The 15338-nt window shown below is 55.5% G+C and overlaps 1 protein-coding gene across 2 annotated transcripts; it reads right to left on the minus strand.

Moving 5' to 3' along the window:
- Nucleotides 1–822: 822 nt before the first annotated feature.
- RDH13 (retinol dehydrogenase 13) lies at nt 823–11281 on the minus strand. Of its 2 annotated transcripts, XM_036432502.2 has the most exons (7): nt 11125–11278; nt 9830–9948; nt 8384–8539; nt 6504–6608; nt 5056–5268; nt 3045–3146; nt 829–2016 (listed from the first exon to the last, which is right to left on the minus strand). In XM_036432502.2, the coding sequence occupies exons 1-7, from the start codon at nt 11187–11189 to the stop codon at nt 1808–1810; spliced, it is 969 nt and encodes a 322-aa protein (XP_036288395.1). In that variant the 5' UTR covers nt 11190–11278; the 3' UTR covers nt 829–1807. The 2 variants fall into 2 exon arrangements, with proteins under 2 accessions (XP_045435655.1, XP_036288395.1); XM_045579699.1 differs by lacking the exon at nt 8384–8539 and having other exon boundaries at nt 823–2016; nt 11125–11281.
- Nucleotides 11282–15338: the final 4057 nt, after the last annotated feature.

A 15338-nucleotide genomic window follows, 5' to 3' on the forward strand; every position in this document is an offset into this window, starting at 1 on the left:
TGTGGCTCCCAGCCGCCAACCGCCAACCGCCTGCAGGTGGCTGAGGGCCAGGCTGGCCGCCCTGTGTTCCTCTGCACCCGTAGCCATCCCCCCAGGACAGAGGGCGCCCCCAGAACCAGACTGCATTCCGACCCTCCTCCTGCGGAGACACCCTCTGAATTTTTATTAAATATATTTTATTGATTTTTTTTTTACAGAGAGGAAGGGAGAGGGTTAGAGTTAGAAACATTGATGAGAGAGAATCATTGATCAGCTGCCTCCTGCTCACCCCCTACTGGGGATGGAGCCCACAACCCGGGCATGTGCCCTTGACCGGAATCGAACTTGGGACCCTTCAGTCCACAGGCTGAGCCAAACCAGCCAGGGCAGGAGCCTTTTTATTATTATTATTGATTTCAGAGAGGAAGAGGGAAAGATGGAAACATCAATGACGAGGGAGAGTCATTGATCAGCTGCCTCCTGCCCCCCCCTCTCCTGGACATTGAGCCTGCAACCTGGGCATGTAGCCTGATGGGGAATCGAACCAGGTGACCCCCTGTCTCCTGGGTGGATGCTCAACCACTGAACCACACCGGCTCTAATGGTTATTTTTTGTGTGTTTTTTCTTTGTTTTAAATATATTTTATTGATTTTTTTACAGAAAGGAAGAGAGAGGGATAGAGAGTTAGAAACATCGATGAGAGAGAAACATCGATCAGCTACCTCCTGCACACCCCCTGCTGGGGATGTACATGCCCTTGACCGGAATCGAATCCGGGACCTTTCAGTCCACAGGCCGATGCTCTATCCACTGAGCCAAACCGGTTTTGGCTAATGGTTATTGTTTTTTAAATGTATGTGTATCCTGTTTCTTGGATACATTTTTACCAAGGGTTAAAAATAAATAAGAAAAAGAAACCTAGAATGTGAAGAGTAAGATCTAAAAAAAAAAAAAGGAAGAAATACATGAGCCGGTGGGGACTTCCCCACATGCAGGGAGGAAGTGAAGCCTGTGAGTCGGCTGGATTTCTATTATTTTTTATTAAAGAGCAAGTTTGAGAGTCCACGGGGCAAGGGAAGGCCGTGACCCCAGGCCGCCTGGGCCCCCAGCTGCAGCAGCTGGCGCGTTGCTCACCTGTCCAGGGGGGGGGGGTGAGACTTGGGGATAACGGGCCAGGTGTGTGCCAGCCTGGTCTCGGGGTACAGCCCCCCGCCCCCCACTACGACCCCTCCGTCCCCCACACCTGGCCAGGGCCCTCAGGAAACTCTCCCTGGCAGGAAACGCTCAGCACGCCATCCTGTGAGGTAGTCCGGGCCTTCTGCACCCTTTCCAGTTGGGGAAACTGAGGCTCAGAGAGGATCCCAGCGGCGTGCAAGGTCCCACGGGGGACGGTGAACTGGATCAGACACCCTGCCCCCCACCGTGGCCCAGGTGTCAGGGGGCGCTGGCTCCTTCCCCAGCAGCTCCCAGTTTAGGTTCCCAGTTTAGGCCGGTGGCCTGGCTCACCTGCGGCAGGCCCTGGCTCAGGTGCGCGCACCTGCAGCCCAGGCCACAGCGGCCAGAAGCCAGAGGGAGCATGGAAAGGCCGATGCTGCCATCTAGAGGGCGATGTGAGCATGGCAGCCAGCATTCCTCGGTCCATGCTGCCATCTAGCGGCCGCTGCGGGTACGGCAGGCAGGCAGGGTCCTTCATTTGACGGCTTGTCCAATGCTGCCACCTAGCGGCTGGCGTGGGCACGGCAGCCAGCCTTGGCCCTGCGGCTCCATCCTGATGGTTTGTTTCACACCTGCTCCCAGGTATTTTGGGGGGATGTGGGAGGGGACCCCCTACGACACCTTCAAGCCCACCAGGCGGGCGCTCTCCGCCCAGAGCCGCCGGGCCACCTCGTCATCCTCAGCCTCGGGGGCCGGCGCCTTCTCCCGGAGTCCGTCGAAGTACTTCCCGGAGACGCCCTCCAGGTCCTCGGCCACGGCCAGGTAGGTGCTGGTCTGCGCCGCCAGCTGGGGGCTCTTCACCAGCAGCCAGAAGATGGGCCCTGCAACCGGCCCCAGAGCGCTCAGTCCTCAGGCATCAGCGAGGGGGACCCCAAAGGCCCGACTCCACCCCAATTCGCAGGGCCCGGGCAGGCCAGAGGTGTGCAGGGAGTCCCACTGAGCCCCCCTCCGGGCCTCTGCTCCTGCGGCTCCCTCCCCTTCCCTCCCCCAGGAAGCCCTCCTGGGTTTTCCCAGGCAAATGGAGGCTCTCCCTCCTGTCCATCAGCCCCGAGTCCCCACCATACCCCACCTTGCTCTAAAATCGCTTTTTGTTGTTGTTAGTCCACCCCCGAGGATATTTTTCTATTGATTTTTTAAATATATATTTTATTGATTTCTTACAGAGAGGAAGGGAGAGGAATAGAGAGTTAGAAACATGGATGAGAGAGAAACATTGGTCAGCTGCCTCCTGCACACCCCCCCCCCCCCCACTAGGGATGTGCCCGCAACCAAGGACTGAAGGGTCCCAGGTTCGATTCCGGTCAAGGGCATGTACCTTGGTTGTGGGCACATCCCCAATAGGGGGTGTGCAGGAGGCAGCTGATGCATGCTTCTCTCCCATCAATGTTTCTAACTCTATCCCTCTCCCTTCCTCTCTGTAAAACATCAATAAAATATATATTTTTTTAAAAAAAAAGATACTACAAATCCTGCACCTGATCAGTGTTCCCCTTTGCACCGGCTGACAGAAAGCTCAGGGCAAATAGCGGGTTGATCTCCAGCAGAAGTCTGGAATACGTTTGGTGCCCATTGGAAATACCAAAACACCGAGTGGCCGGATGATTATGCGTTCAGAGACCATCATCACCTGGTCGCTCAGTGTATATCCCACTGGCCTTAATGCCCTGCAGGAGGTTCCCGGGCCCCAGGCTGGAGGGCAGGGACTTGGCGAGGGCACCTGGGGCCGGGAGAGCAGGGCTCGGCGAGGGCACCTGGGGCCGGGAGAGCAGGGCTCGGCCAGGGCACCTGGGGCCGGGAGAGCAGGGCTCGGCGAGGGCACCGGGCCAGAGGGGGCCAGGAGGGGGCTCACCGAGCGTGAAGCTGGAGAAGGCGGAGCTGTGCATGCCCGTGTGCCGGCCCAGCTCCGTCCGGGCCACGCCGGGGTGCAGCGCGTTCACCGTCACGCCCGTGCCTGGGGGAGGAGGGAAAGATAGGGGTCGGGGGCAGAGGGCTGTCAGGTTCGCTCCTTCCCGGCAAGCCTGACGCTGTCCACCCCGAGCTCCGGGGCGGCCCGTTTCCTGCCCTTGAACCCGCATCGCCTTGCTGCTCTGAAACCAGGAGGTCTCATCGTGCGAGGTGGCTCTGTCACATGGAGCATCGGGGAACCCAGGCCCCCGGCCCCGCCCCTGGAGGAGGGTCTGACAGGCTCCCAGGTGAGCGGCTCTGCTGGCCCCACCCCCTCCACGAGAAGCGAGGGCGAAGGGCGGATCTGCACCCTCCGCACTGTGGACGCCGAGGTCCAGCCACTCTGTAACCCGTGCCCTGGAGGTGCCCAGGGCGCCCCCGGCTTCTGTCCACGAGAGGCAAGTAGCAACGCCCACCCCCGCAGTGACAGCCGGAAGCATCTCCAGATGTTGCCAGAGGTCCCCTGGCCTGGAGCACCAGAGGCTTCCAGGCCAGTCCTGGAGGAGCAGGGAAGATGGTGTGATTGATTAGTGATGTCTGCTCAGGCACCAGGGGGGAGCCTGGTGCTGTGTGATTGATTAGTGATGTCTGCTCAGGCACCAGGGGGGAGCCTGGTGCTGTGTGATTGATTAGTGATGTCTGCTCAGGCACTAGGGGGCAGCCTGGTGGTGTGTGATTGATTAGTGATGTCTGCTCAGGCACCAGGGCAGAGCCTGGTGCTGTGTGATTGATTAGTGATGTCTGCTCAGGCACCAGGGAGGAGCTTGGTGCTGTGTGATTGATTAGTGATGTCTGCTCAGGCACCAGGGGGGAGCTTGGTGCTGTGTGATTGATTAGTGATGTCTGCTCAGGCACCAGGGCAGAGCCTGGTGCTGTGTGATTGATTAGTGATTTCTGCTCAGGCACCAGGGGGGAGCCTGGTGCTGTGTGATTGATTAGTGATTTCTGCTCAGGCACCAGGGGGGAGCCTGGTGGTGTATGATTGATTAGTGATGTCTGCTCAGGCACCAGGGGGGAGCTTGGTGCTGTGTGATTGATTAGTGATGTCTGCTCAGGCACCAGGGGGGAGCCTGGTGGTGTGTGATTGATGAGTGATGTCTGCTCAGGTACCAGGGGGGAGCTTGGTGCTGTGTGATTGATTAGTGATGTCTGCTCAGGCACCAGGGGGGAGCCTGGAGGTGTGTGATTGATTAGTGATGTCTGCTCAGGCACCAGGGAGGAGCTTGGTGCTGTGTGATTGATTAGTGATGTCTGCTCAGACACCAGGGGGGGAACCTGGTGGAGTGTGATTGATTAGTGATGTCTGGTTCAGGCACCAGAGGGAAGCCTGATGGTGTGTGATTGATTAGTGATGTCTGTTGCAGGCACCAGGGCAGAGCCTGGTGGAGTGTGATTGATTAGTAATGTCTGCTTCAGATACTGGTGGGAGCCTGGTAGGGTGTGATTGATTAGTGATGTCTGCTCAGGCACCAGGGGGAGCCTGGTGGTGTGTGATTGATTAGTGATGTCTGTTGCAGGCACCAGGGCAGAGCCTGGTGGTGTGTGATTGATTAGTGATGTCTGCTTCAGGCACCAGGGGGGAGCCTGGTGGAGTGTGATTGATTAGTGATATCTGCTTCAGGCACCAGAGGGAAGCCTGATGGTGTGTGGTTGATTAGTGATGTCTGTTGCAGGCACCAGGGAGGAGCCTGGTGGTGTGTGATTGATTAGTGATGTCTGCTCAGGCACCAGGGGGGAGCCTGGTGGAGTGTGATTGATTGGTGATGTCTGCTCAGGCACCAGGGGGGAGCCTGGTGGTGTGTGTCATGCATCTGCCTCGTGTGTCCTGGAGCCCATGCCTGACCTCCCATCAGCCCGGGGTCACAGCGGACCACTCCAGGCTCAGGGCCACAGGAAGAGGCACGGCACACACGCACCTTGCAGCCTGCGGCTCAGCTCCCTGGTGAAGAGGACGATGGCCAGCTTGCTCTGGCAGTAGGCTGCCTTCGTATTGTACTTCCTCTTCTCCCAGTTCAGGTCATCGAAGTCGATGTGCCCAGCCACGTGGGCCAAGGACGAGAGGTTGATGATCCGCGAGGGGGCCGAGGCCTTCAGCTTGTCCAGCAGTAAGTTTGTCAGGAGGAAGTGGCCTGGATGAAGGAGGACACAGAGAGAACCGTCCTTCAAGTCTGACCACGTGCCCAGAGTGGGCTGAGTACACACCTGATCTCACCCTCCCAATAATGCGTGGTTCTCGCCCAGAATTAGCATGGCCCCAGGGGACATCTGGTACCATCTGGAGACAATTTTGCTTGTCACAACTGTGGAGAGTAGGGGCACCACTGCCATCTAGTAGGTGGAGGCCAAGCATGCTGCTCCACATCTCACAATGCACAGCAAGGTCCCGGCAAAAAAAAAACTAACCAGCCCCAAATGTCCAGCCCTCTGAGGTCAGCTGTGGAGGAAACAGCCTTCCACCTCCCAATAATTTTTCTCCACTTCTTCTTCAGTAAATAGAACTTTCGGCAGGGCCCACGACGGGCCAGTGAAAGACTACATTTCCCAGGCTCCTTTGCAACCAGATTGTGACTGAGTCCCAGCCAATAGGGTGCAAATGAGTGTGTGTGTGTGTGTGTGTGAAGGGTTGAGTTGTGTCTCCCTACTCCCCATCCCCCAAAGAAATATGTTGAGGTCCTACCCTCCAGAACCACAGAATGTGACCCTGTTTGGAGAGATAATTAAGTTAAAGTAAAGGTCATTAGGGTGGATCCTGACCCAATATGTCCCATGGTCCCCTGGCCCTTCCTAACAGAACCCCAGGTACATGCAGGGTGATGACGGAAAGACTGATGGCCCTGACCGGTGTGGCTCAGTGGATAGAGCATCGGCCTGCAGACTGAAGGGTCCCAGATTCGATTCCCAGTCAAGAGCATATCCCTGGGTTGTGGGCTCAGTCCCCAGTGTGGGGCATGCAGGAGGCAGCCGGTCCATGGTTCTCTCTCATCATTTTTGTTTCTATCTCTCTCTCCCTCTCCTTTCCTCTCTGGAATCCATAAAAATATTTTTTTTTTTAATTTTTTTTTTAAAGTGGAGCCCAAACCGGTTTGGCTCAATGGATAGACCGTCAGCCTGTGGACTGAAGGGTCCCAGGTTCGATTCCAGTCAAGGGCATGTGCCTTGGTTGTGGGCACATCCCCAGTGGGGGGTGTGCAGGAGGCAGCTGATGGGTGTTTCTCTCTCCTCGATGTTTCTAACTCTCTGTCCCTCTCCCTTCCTCTCTGTAAAAATCAATAAAATACATTTAAAAGAAAGAAAGTGGACACCCCCTCCCAGACCCGCGCCCCACCCCCCGGCTCCCGTCCCGGCGTGCCCAGCACGGCCTCACCCAGGTGGTTCACGCCCAGCTGCATCTCGAAGCCGTCCTCCGTGGTCCAGTGCGGGCAGCGCATCACGGCCGCGTTGTTGATGAGCACGTGCACCTTCTCTTCCTCTGGAAGACAGGGCCGGGGCGGGTGCGTCAGCCCCGGGGCCGCACGCCGTCCCCCAACACCCCCCATCCCCGGACCCTGGGCCCGGGCCTTCCTGTGGAGGCGGGGTCTTCGCGGAAGTAACCGAGTAAAGATGAGGTCACGGGATCCGCATCCAACTCATCCAACAGGACCAGCGTCCTCCCAGGAAAGGGGAGTCTGACCGAAACCGGTGTGGTTCAGTGGGTAGAGCATCGGTCTGCAGACTGAAGGGTGCCGGGTTCGATTCCGGTCAAGGGCATGGACCTTGGTTGAGGGCACATCCCCAGTGGGGGGTGTGCAGGAGGCAGCTGATAGATGTTTCTCTCTGGTCAATGTTTCTAGCTCTCTCTCTCCCTCTCCCTTTCTCTCTGTAAAAAATCAATAAAATATATTTTTTTTAAAAAGAAAGAAAACTCGCCAGCACCAGTTTGGTTCAGTGGATAGAGCATCAGCCTGCAGACTGAAAGGTCCCGGGTTCGATTCCGGTCAAGGGCATGGACCTTGGTTGCGGGCACATCCCCAGTGGGTGGGGGGGGTGCAGGAGGCAGCTGATGGATGTTTCTCTCTCATCGACGTTTCTAACTCTCTATCCCTCTCTCTTCCCCTCTGTGAAAAATCAATAAAATATATTTTAAATAAATAAAAAGAAAGAAAACTTCACCCTTCAGCAGGGGAAACGTTAGCAGTGAGTCCCTGAGGTTGGTGGGGAGTCAAAGGTGTTTACTTCTTCATCACTATTCCGGGATTTAGCAATTTCCCATGAGGAGCATGCATCTCTTCGCATCGCGCTCCTCTGTGTCCCGCCAGCTGCCCTGCTGTTACTTCACAGGCAGCCGGTGGACGGGAAGAGCCTGCCTCCGAGGTGTGCAGACACCGTCACACGCGAGTCAAATGACACGGACACGAGGTCGGACGTTCACAGCAGCCGAGGGAGGGCTGGCTGCCCAGCGGCCGGAACCCGTCAGACCACACGAGGGAGCCCAATACCGTGCAGCCACATTAAAACTCAAAGAGATAAAATGTAGCCACAAGAAATGAGCCCTGACCGGTGTGGCTCAGTGGATAGAGCGTCAGCCTGTGGACTCAGGAGTCCCGGGTTCGATTCCGGTCAGGGGCATGTACCTTGGTTGCGGGCACATCCCCAGTAGGGGGTGTGTAAGAAGCAGCTGATCGATGACTCTCTCTCCTCGATGTTTCTAACTCTCTATCTCTCTCCCTTCCTCTCTGTACAAAATCAATAAAATATATTAAAAAAAAAAAAAAAAAAAAAAGACCAGACCCTAGCCCTAGCTGGTTTGGCTCAGTGGATAGAGCGTCAGCCTGCGGACTGAAAGGTCCCAGGTTCCATTCCAGCCAAGGGCATATTCTCGGCTCGATCCCCGGGGGGGGGGGGGGGGGGGGGGGGCGGGTGCAGGAGGCAGCCGATCCATAATTCCTCTCATCATTGATGGTTCTATCTCTCTCTCCCTCTCCCTTCCTCTTTGAAATCAATAATAATATATATTTTTTAAAAAGGACCAGGCCCTAGCCCTGGTTTAATAATAATAATTATTATTATTATTATTATTACATATATATATATATTTTTTTTTTTTTTTTTTTATTTATTTTTTAAGGGACCAGGGACAGTAGAGATTCCTGGCTTTGTGAGCTTAAGGGACGGGCCTGGTTTAATTCCTGGGTCCTCAGAGCCTGCTCCCCCCCCCCCCCCCCCCCCGCCCAGGCCTCCCCACACAGCCCGCGCCCTGCCGCCTACCCTCAGTGATCTTCTTGGCGAACTCCCGGACGGACTTCAGCGAGGCCAAGTCCAGGTGCCGGGCGTTGACGCGGTGGTTCAGGGTCTCCCCGCGGATCTCCCTGGCCGCCGCCTCGCACTTCTCCATGTCCCGGCAGGCCAGGATGACGTTCCCGCCTGGAAGCCCAGGACAGGAAAAATTAAAATAACATAAACCCCTGGCCGGCGTGGCTCAGTGGACAGCGCATCGGCCTGCGGACTGAAAGGCCTCAGGTTTGATCCCCAGTCAGGGGCACACGCCTGGTTGCGGACTTGATCCCAGTGTGGGGCAGGCAGGAGGCAGCCAATACATGATTCTCTCTCATCATGGATGTTTCTTTCTCTCTCTTTCCCTTCTTCTCTCTAAAAATCAATAAAAACATACACACACACACACACACACACACACACAGACACACACACACACTAGAGGCCCAGAGCTCAAAATTCATACTGGGGGGTCCCTCTGCCCGGCCTGCACCCTCTCCAATCCAGGACCCCTCAGGGGATGTCCGACTGCATCTCGCAATCCGGGGCCACTGGCTCTTAACTGCTTGCCCACCTGCCTTCCTGACTGCCCCTAACCTCTTTGCCTGATTGCTGATCGCCCCTAACTGCTCCCCTGCCTGCAGATCGCCCCTAACTGCTCCCCTGCTGGCCTGATCGCCCCTAACCCCTTTGCCTGATTGCTGATGGCCCCTAACTGCTCCCCTGCCTGCAGATCGCCCCTAACTGCTCCCCTGCTGGCCTGATCGCCCCTAACCCCTTTGCATGATTGCTGATCGCCCCTAACTGCTCCCCTGCCTGCAGATCACCCCTAACTGCTCCCCTGCTGGCCTGATCGCCCCTAACCCCTTTGCCTGATTGCTGATGGCCCCTAACTGCTCCCCTGCTGGCCTGATCGCCCCTAACCCCTTTGCATGATTGCTGATCGCCCCTAACTGCTCCCCTGCTGGCACCCCTAACTGCTCCCCTGCTGGCCTGCTCGCCCCTAACTGCCTCTGCCTCACCCCATACCTGAGACCCAGGATTCCCTCCTCCAGCCAGTCGCTGGCACCAGGGACCAGGGCATCCCTCCCTCTGTCCGGCAGCAGCCACCCAGGACCCAGACCGACTCTGTCTGGACCACAGCTGCAGGTGCCCGGGACCACGGGGCAGGCGGCTTGTCCCTCTCCCAGGCCACAACCTGGCTGGTCCCCATTCCCCTCCCCCCAGTGCTGAGTGTCTGAGCTTTTACGGGGAGGGCAGAGGGCGTGAGGGCGTGTGACTGTTTGCATATTAGCTCTTTATTCTATGGGATTTACTGCATTTCCTGTGCTGCACGTTACACCCGTGACTGTGGACTTGTCCCTCCCTGCCCCCCAGCCCCCAGTCCCCTAACCCCCCCCCCCGCCCCCTTGGCCCCCCTCGCCCTGCCATGGGACTCACCTCTCCTGGCCAGCTCCAAGGCGGTCTCCCGCCCGATGCCCGTGTTGGCGCCCGTGATGATGACGGTCTTGCCCTGAAGGGTGGCCTTGCTGGGGCAGGCCCCGCCCGCGACATAGTCCCTGAAGGCAAGAGAGAGCCCCTCCCTCAGCTCCACCTGCAGGACCGCGCACCGCAGTGACCCCACCTCTGAGCTGTGTTCCCCGAAGGGTCCCGGGTTGGAGAGGGTGCAGGCTGGGCTGAGGGGGACCCCTGAGCATGAATTTCATGCACCAGGTCTCTAGTATTTTTAATTAAAAAAAAACACTTCCATCACCACAGTAAGTTCTACTGAACAGCGCTGCTATAGAGCAGCTGGTAGCTGTTCTTTGGGGTTTGTTGGTGGTGGTTTTTGTTGGTTTTTTTAATTGTCTAAAGTTTTACATGTCTCCCTTTTCTCCAATTGGCCCGCCCCCGCCCCCCGGCCATTCCCACGCCGCCATTCTCGGAGAAAGGGAACCGTCACATGACCTCACTTATAGAGACAAATGGCAGGGAGGGTGGGGAGGGCCTTAGAGAGCAACCAAAGGACTTGCACGCATGCCTATCAGCATAACCGGTGGGTTTGTTTTGTTTTTTAAGTGAGCTTACACACGCGCACACACACACACACACACACACGCACGCACGCACAAACACACGCACGCACGCACGCACGCACACACGCACACACACGCACACACAGAGACACACACACACGCACACACACGCACACACGCGCGCGCGCACACACGCAGGCACGCACAAACACACACACACGCACGCACGCACACGCACACACGCGCGCGCACACACACGCACAAACACACACACACACACGCACACGCACACACACACGCACACGCACACACACGCACAAACACACACACACACACACACACACACACACGCACGCAACACGAGCTTTTCCTGCGGGGAGCTGCACAATTCTCCCTGTTCCCCTCATGGCGGATTGGAGAGTTTAGGGGGCACACACGCTTTCCCTCGCACCCCGGGCCAGCGGGTGACACAGGGGACAGCTCCATGACTGAATTCACTGCGGAATGAATGAATTCGCCGGTGAGAAGCCCGGAAGCCGCTAGACCCGCCTGTTTCCTCTGCGTGACCTTGGGGTGACCTGCCCTCTCGGGGCTCCGGGGCGTCCCCACGTCCCCCGGGGGGCGCTGCAGGCCGGGGCTGGCTGGCGGGCGAGCACTCGGTGGTCCCCGCCCGGCCCCCCCCTCCCCCGGCTGCAGACACCGGAGCCGGCGCGCACTCACCGGAGCAGCACGGCGCCGCCCACCGCCGTGCCCAGCACGGACACGGGCACCAGGTAGCGGTTCATGCCGGGCACAGCCGCCGCGCGATCGCTCCAAGGAGCCTGCGACCCGGGATCCACGTGGGGACGGGCAGGCGGCGGGGCTGGATCCGCGGACTTCCTGAAAGGGGCGTGGCTTGGCGCGGCGTGGCTGGCAGGGGGCGGGGCTTCCAGGGCAAGACCTATGGGGGGTGGGTGTGAGCGCTACGGCTGCTGGGAAATGTAGTTTACTAGGCTGTGGGCGTGGGTGACGGGGGCGGGGCTTCCAGGGCAAGACCTAAGGGGGTGGGCCGTGAGCGCTACGGCTGCTGGGAAATGTAGTTTTCTGGGGTGTGGGCGTGGCCAAGGGTTGTGTTGTTGCTAGGGGCGGGGCCTGCGCGGTGTTGGGATGGCGTCATTCTCGTCCTGCTGCAAAGCGCAGCTCAGTTCTGGGGTGAATCCAGGATTCCAATCCTGAGGCTGCCGCTTCAGGACTGTCCCTCTGGGTGTCTTTCTAATACATCAGCCTGCTGCGTCGTCTAAAAATGTGTTTAGATCTTCCTCACAGACGCGATGGCAGAATTTTAGGATTCCGATGCTCAGAAACCAAGACCAGTATACTAGCCTCGGGTTTCCAAACTCCTGGGTCTGAGGGAGGAGGGGCTGGGGGCTTGGACTCCTGGGTCTGAGGGAGGAGGGCTGGGGGTCTGGGCTCCTGGGTCTGAGGGAGGAGGGCTGGGAGCTGGGCTCCTGGGTCTGAGGGAGGAGGGCTGGGGGCCTGGGCTCCTGGGTCTGAGGGAGGAGGAGGGCTGGGGGCCTGGGCTCCTGGGTCTGAGGGAGGAGGGCTGGGGGCCTGGGCTCTTGGGTCTGAGGGAGGAGGGCTGGGGGCCTGGGCTCCTGGGTCTGAGGGAGGAGGGGCTGGGGGCCTGGGCTCCTGGGTCTGAGGGAGGAGGGCTGGGGGCCTGGACTCCTGGGTCTGAGGGAGGAGGGGCTGGGGGCCTGGGCTCCTGGGTCTGAGGGAGGAGGGCTGGGGGCCTGGGCTCCTGGGTCTGAGGGAGGAGGGCTGGGGGCCTGGGCTCCTGGGTCTGAGGGAGGAGGGCTGGGAGCCTGGACTCCTAGGAGGGTCTGAGGGAGCAGGGCAGATGACTGGGAGAGAATTTGAGGGGAATTGGAGATAGTCTCTATCTTCATCCTACGGATGGTTATACACCTGACTGCATACATTTGACAAGTTTCAGAGTTCACTTACAAATAGTGAATGCTGCCCTAACCGGTGTGGCTCAGTGGATAGAGCGTCGGGCTGCGGACTGAAGGATCCCTGGTTCAATCCCCGTCAAGGGCATGTACCTTGGCTGCAGGCACATCCCCAGTGGGTGGTGTGCAGGAGGCAGCTGATTGATGTTTCTCTCTCATCAATGTTTCTAACTCTCTCTCCCTTCCTCTCTGTAAAAAAATCAATAAAAAATATATTTTTTTAAATAGTGAACGCATTACATGCCAATCACACTGCGATAAAGCTGGCTATAAAGAAAAACAGCCCCTGGAGACGTTTAGGGTTTTTGTTTTGGAAATAACTTGGCAACAAGTGCTTGGTATGATTTGTGATTGGATCGGATTTGTCAGCAATCAGCAGACATACTTGAGAACGCTTTGAAGTGAAAAATGTCGGACTAATAAAGTGTTTCTAACTGTCCCAAGAGTTTTTTTAATATTGGCTCGGACAATGAAGCGGACAGTTGACGTAATGTTTTGTTTTCTAAACGTGGAGTGAAATGTGTTCGCTTTGGTTCTGCGGCTTTTATAGTTTAGAGGTAATGACTTTCCTTCATTGAGAGGTGTGTCTTCTTTCTGGAGTGGGCTGGTAAGCTCTGGGCCCAGGCTCTGTTATTGGAAATTCAGTCTAGGCATGAGGGAACGCTTCCCAGAGAAAGGGGAACCTTCCCAGAGAAAAGTAGGGTTTTGCAGTATGAGTAGGAGTTCTTCAAAGGGACCAAGTAGAGGGGTGGAATGGCACATGCAAAAGCTAGCAGTCAGAAGGCAACTTGCTTGGGGAGTGCCCAATATTTCACATCATAGGAGGTTGGTTCGAAGGAGGAGGCAGCTGGCAAGACATGTGGCTGAAGAGAAAATTTTTAAATTAAAAAATAATAATAATAATAATAATATCAGATGCTGCCCTGGCTGGGTGGCTCAGTTAGGTGGAGCATCATCCTGTGCACGAAAAGGTTTGATTCCCAGTTAGGGCACATATGGGAGACAACCAATCTATGTTTCTCACATTGATGTTTCTCTCTCTCCCTCCCTCCCTCTCTCCCTCCCTTCTTTTTTTAAAAAAATATATTTTTATTGGTTTCTTACAGAGAGGAAGGGAGAGGGATAGAGAGTTAGAAGCATTGATGAGAGAGAAACATCCATCAGCTGCCTCTTGCACAAGATGAGCCCACAACCAAGGTACATGCCCTTGACTGAAATCAAACCCGGGACTCTTCAGTCTACAGGCCGACACTCCATCCACTGAGTCAAACTGGTTTTGGCTTCTTCTTCTTCTTCTTCTTCTTCTTCTTCTTCTTCTTCTTCTTCTTCTTCTCTCTCTCTCTCTCTCTCTCTCTCTCTCTCTCTCTCTTCATTCCTCTCTCTAAAAGTCAATAAAAACATATGCTCTGGTTAGAATTTAAATAAATGAATAAAAATAATACCAGATACTATTTCTTGAGTACCCAGTATGTGCCAAGTGTTTCACGGATACCACGAACCAAAGAACCAAAGAACAGGTTTGCTGTTGAGGATGCAGTAAGGGTGGCTGGGTCTGGTGAGAGTCCTCTCCCCTTTCTGAGATTGTGGGAACTCAGAGCTCCTGGGCAGTGGAGGGGCAGCGCCAGGGGCTGGAAAAGGTGCCGCGGAGGCTGTGGTGAAGATCCCCAGACATGGATCTAGACAGATCTTGTTTCGCATTTCTGATCCACCTCTGCTTAGCTGCGTACCTTACGCAGCGACTTCCCCTCTCTCCACTTCGGGATCCTCTTACCCACCAAAATGAGGAAGGGCTGGTATCCTTAATATGTAAAGAGCTCTTATGAATCAATAAGAAGAAGAAAAAGCTTGCCTCCAACAGGGAGAGGGAGCACAGGCAGAGGACATGACAGGCAAAAATTTGCAAAAAATAAATATAAAAATAAAAGTGCGTTAACAAATGTAACAAAGCTGCTGAGCCTTTCTTGGAGTCAGAGGAAAGCTTCTTAGGATCATAACAACATATTTCTCGCCTATCAGATTGGCAGGCCCAAAACATTGATGATACCCAGTGTCGGCAAGGATGGGGCAAAACAGGTACACATACCAGCGGATGGGAGTGTCAGTTGAGTTACTGCAGACTTCCTAACAGCCATTCCGATACCTGGCAAAACCATCTGGGCATAGTTTGGATCCAGCCTTCCCCGTGTAAGAGTGTATGTAAATAATGAGTCCTTGGCCCTGACAGGTTTGGCTCAGTGGATGGAGCGTCAACCTGCGGACTGAAAGGTCCCGGGTTTGATTCCGTTTAAGGGTATGTACCTTGATTGCGGGCACATCCCCAGTGGGAGCTTTGCAGGAGACAGCTGATCAATGTTTCTGACTCTCTGTCCCTCTCCCTTCCTCTCTGTAAAATATCAATAAAATAAAATAAATTTTTTTAAAAGAAGAAGACGAAGGAGAAGGTTATTGAAATAAATATAGCATAAAATTAAAAAAAAAACTAGGCCCTAGAGTAATATATATATATATATATATATATATATATATATATATATATATATATACACACACATACATACATGCTCTGGCTGGTTTGGCTCAGTGGATAAGCATCAGCCTGCAGACTAGACCATCCCAGGTTTGATTCCGGCCAAGGGCACATGCCCCGTTTGTGAGCTCGATCCCCAGCAGGGGGTGTGCAGGAGGCAGCTGATCGATGTTTCTCTCTCATCGATGTTTCTGATTCTCTATCCCTCTCCCTTCCTCTCTGTAAAAAAAAGAAAAATCAATAACATATATTAAAATGAGACCTAAATAAATAAATAAATAAAACGTCAGAGGGCGTGGTCTGTGGTTGGCTGGCTCCTGTCCTAGACTTTGGGGGCAGCAGTGCAACTAGGACCTGACCCCCCGTGAGGGCCTGGGCACCCCTGGCTGCCGGTGTCATCATACAGGAGCAATGCA

The sequence above is a fragment of the Pipistrellus kuhlii genome, unplaced genomic scaffold (genome assembly GCF_014108245.1).
Source record: "Pipistrellus kuhlii isolate mPipKuh1 unplaced genomic scaffold, mPipKuh1.p scaffold_m20_p_111, whole genome shotgun sequence".
In the NCBI taxonomy this organism is placed as follows: Eukaryota; Metazoa; Chordata; class Mammalia; order Chiroptera; family Vespertilionidae; genus Pipistrellus; species Pipistrellus kuhlii.

Bases quoted from the DNA above. Each gene is read 5' to 3' on its own strand.
- RDH13 (XM_036432502.2), bottom strand. From the start codon at position 11,189: ATGAACCGCTACCTGGTGCCCGTGTCCGTGCTGGGCACGGCGGTGGGC. The intron at 9,949-11,124 runs GTGAGTGCGCGC...TCTTGCCTTCAG, and splicing joins GGCGGCGCCGTGCTGCTCCG to GGACTATGTCGCGGGCGGGG. The intron at 2,017-3,044 runs GTGAGCCCCCTC...GGCCGGTTGCAG, and splicing joins CTTCTCCAGCTTCACGCTCG to GGCCCATCTTCTGGCTGCTG.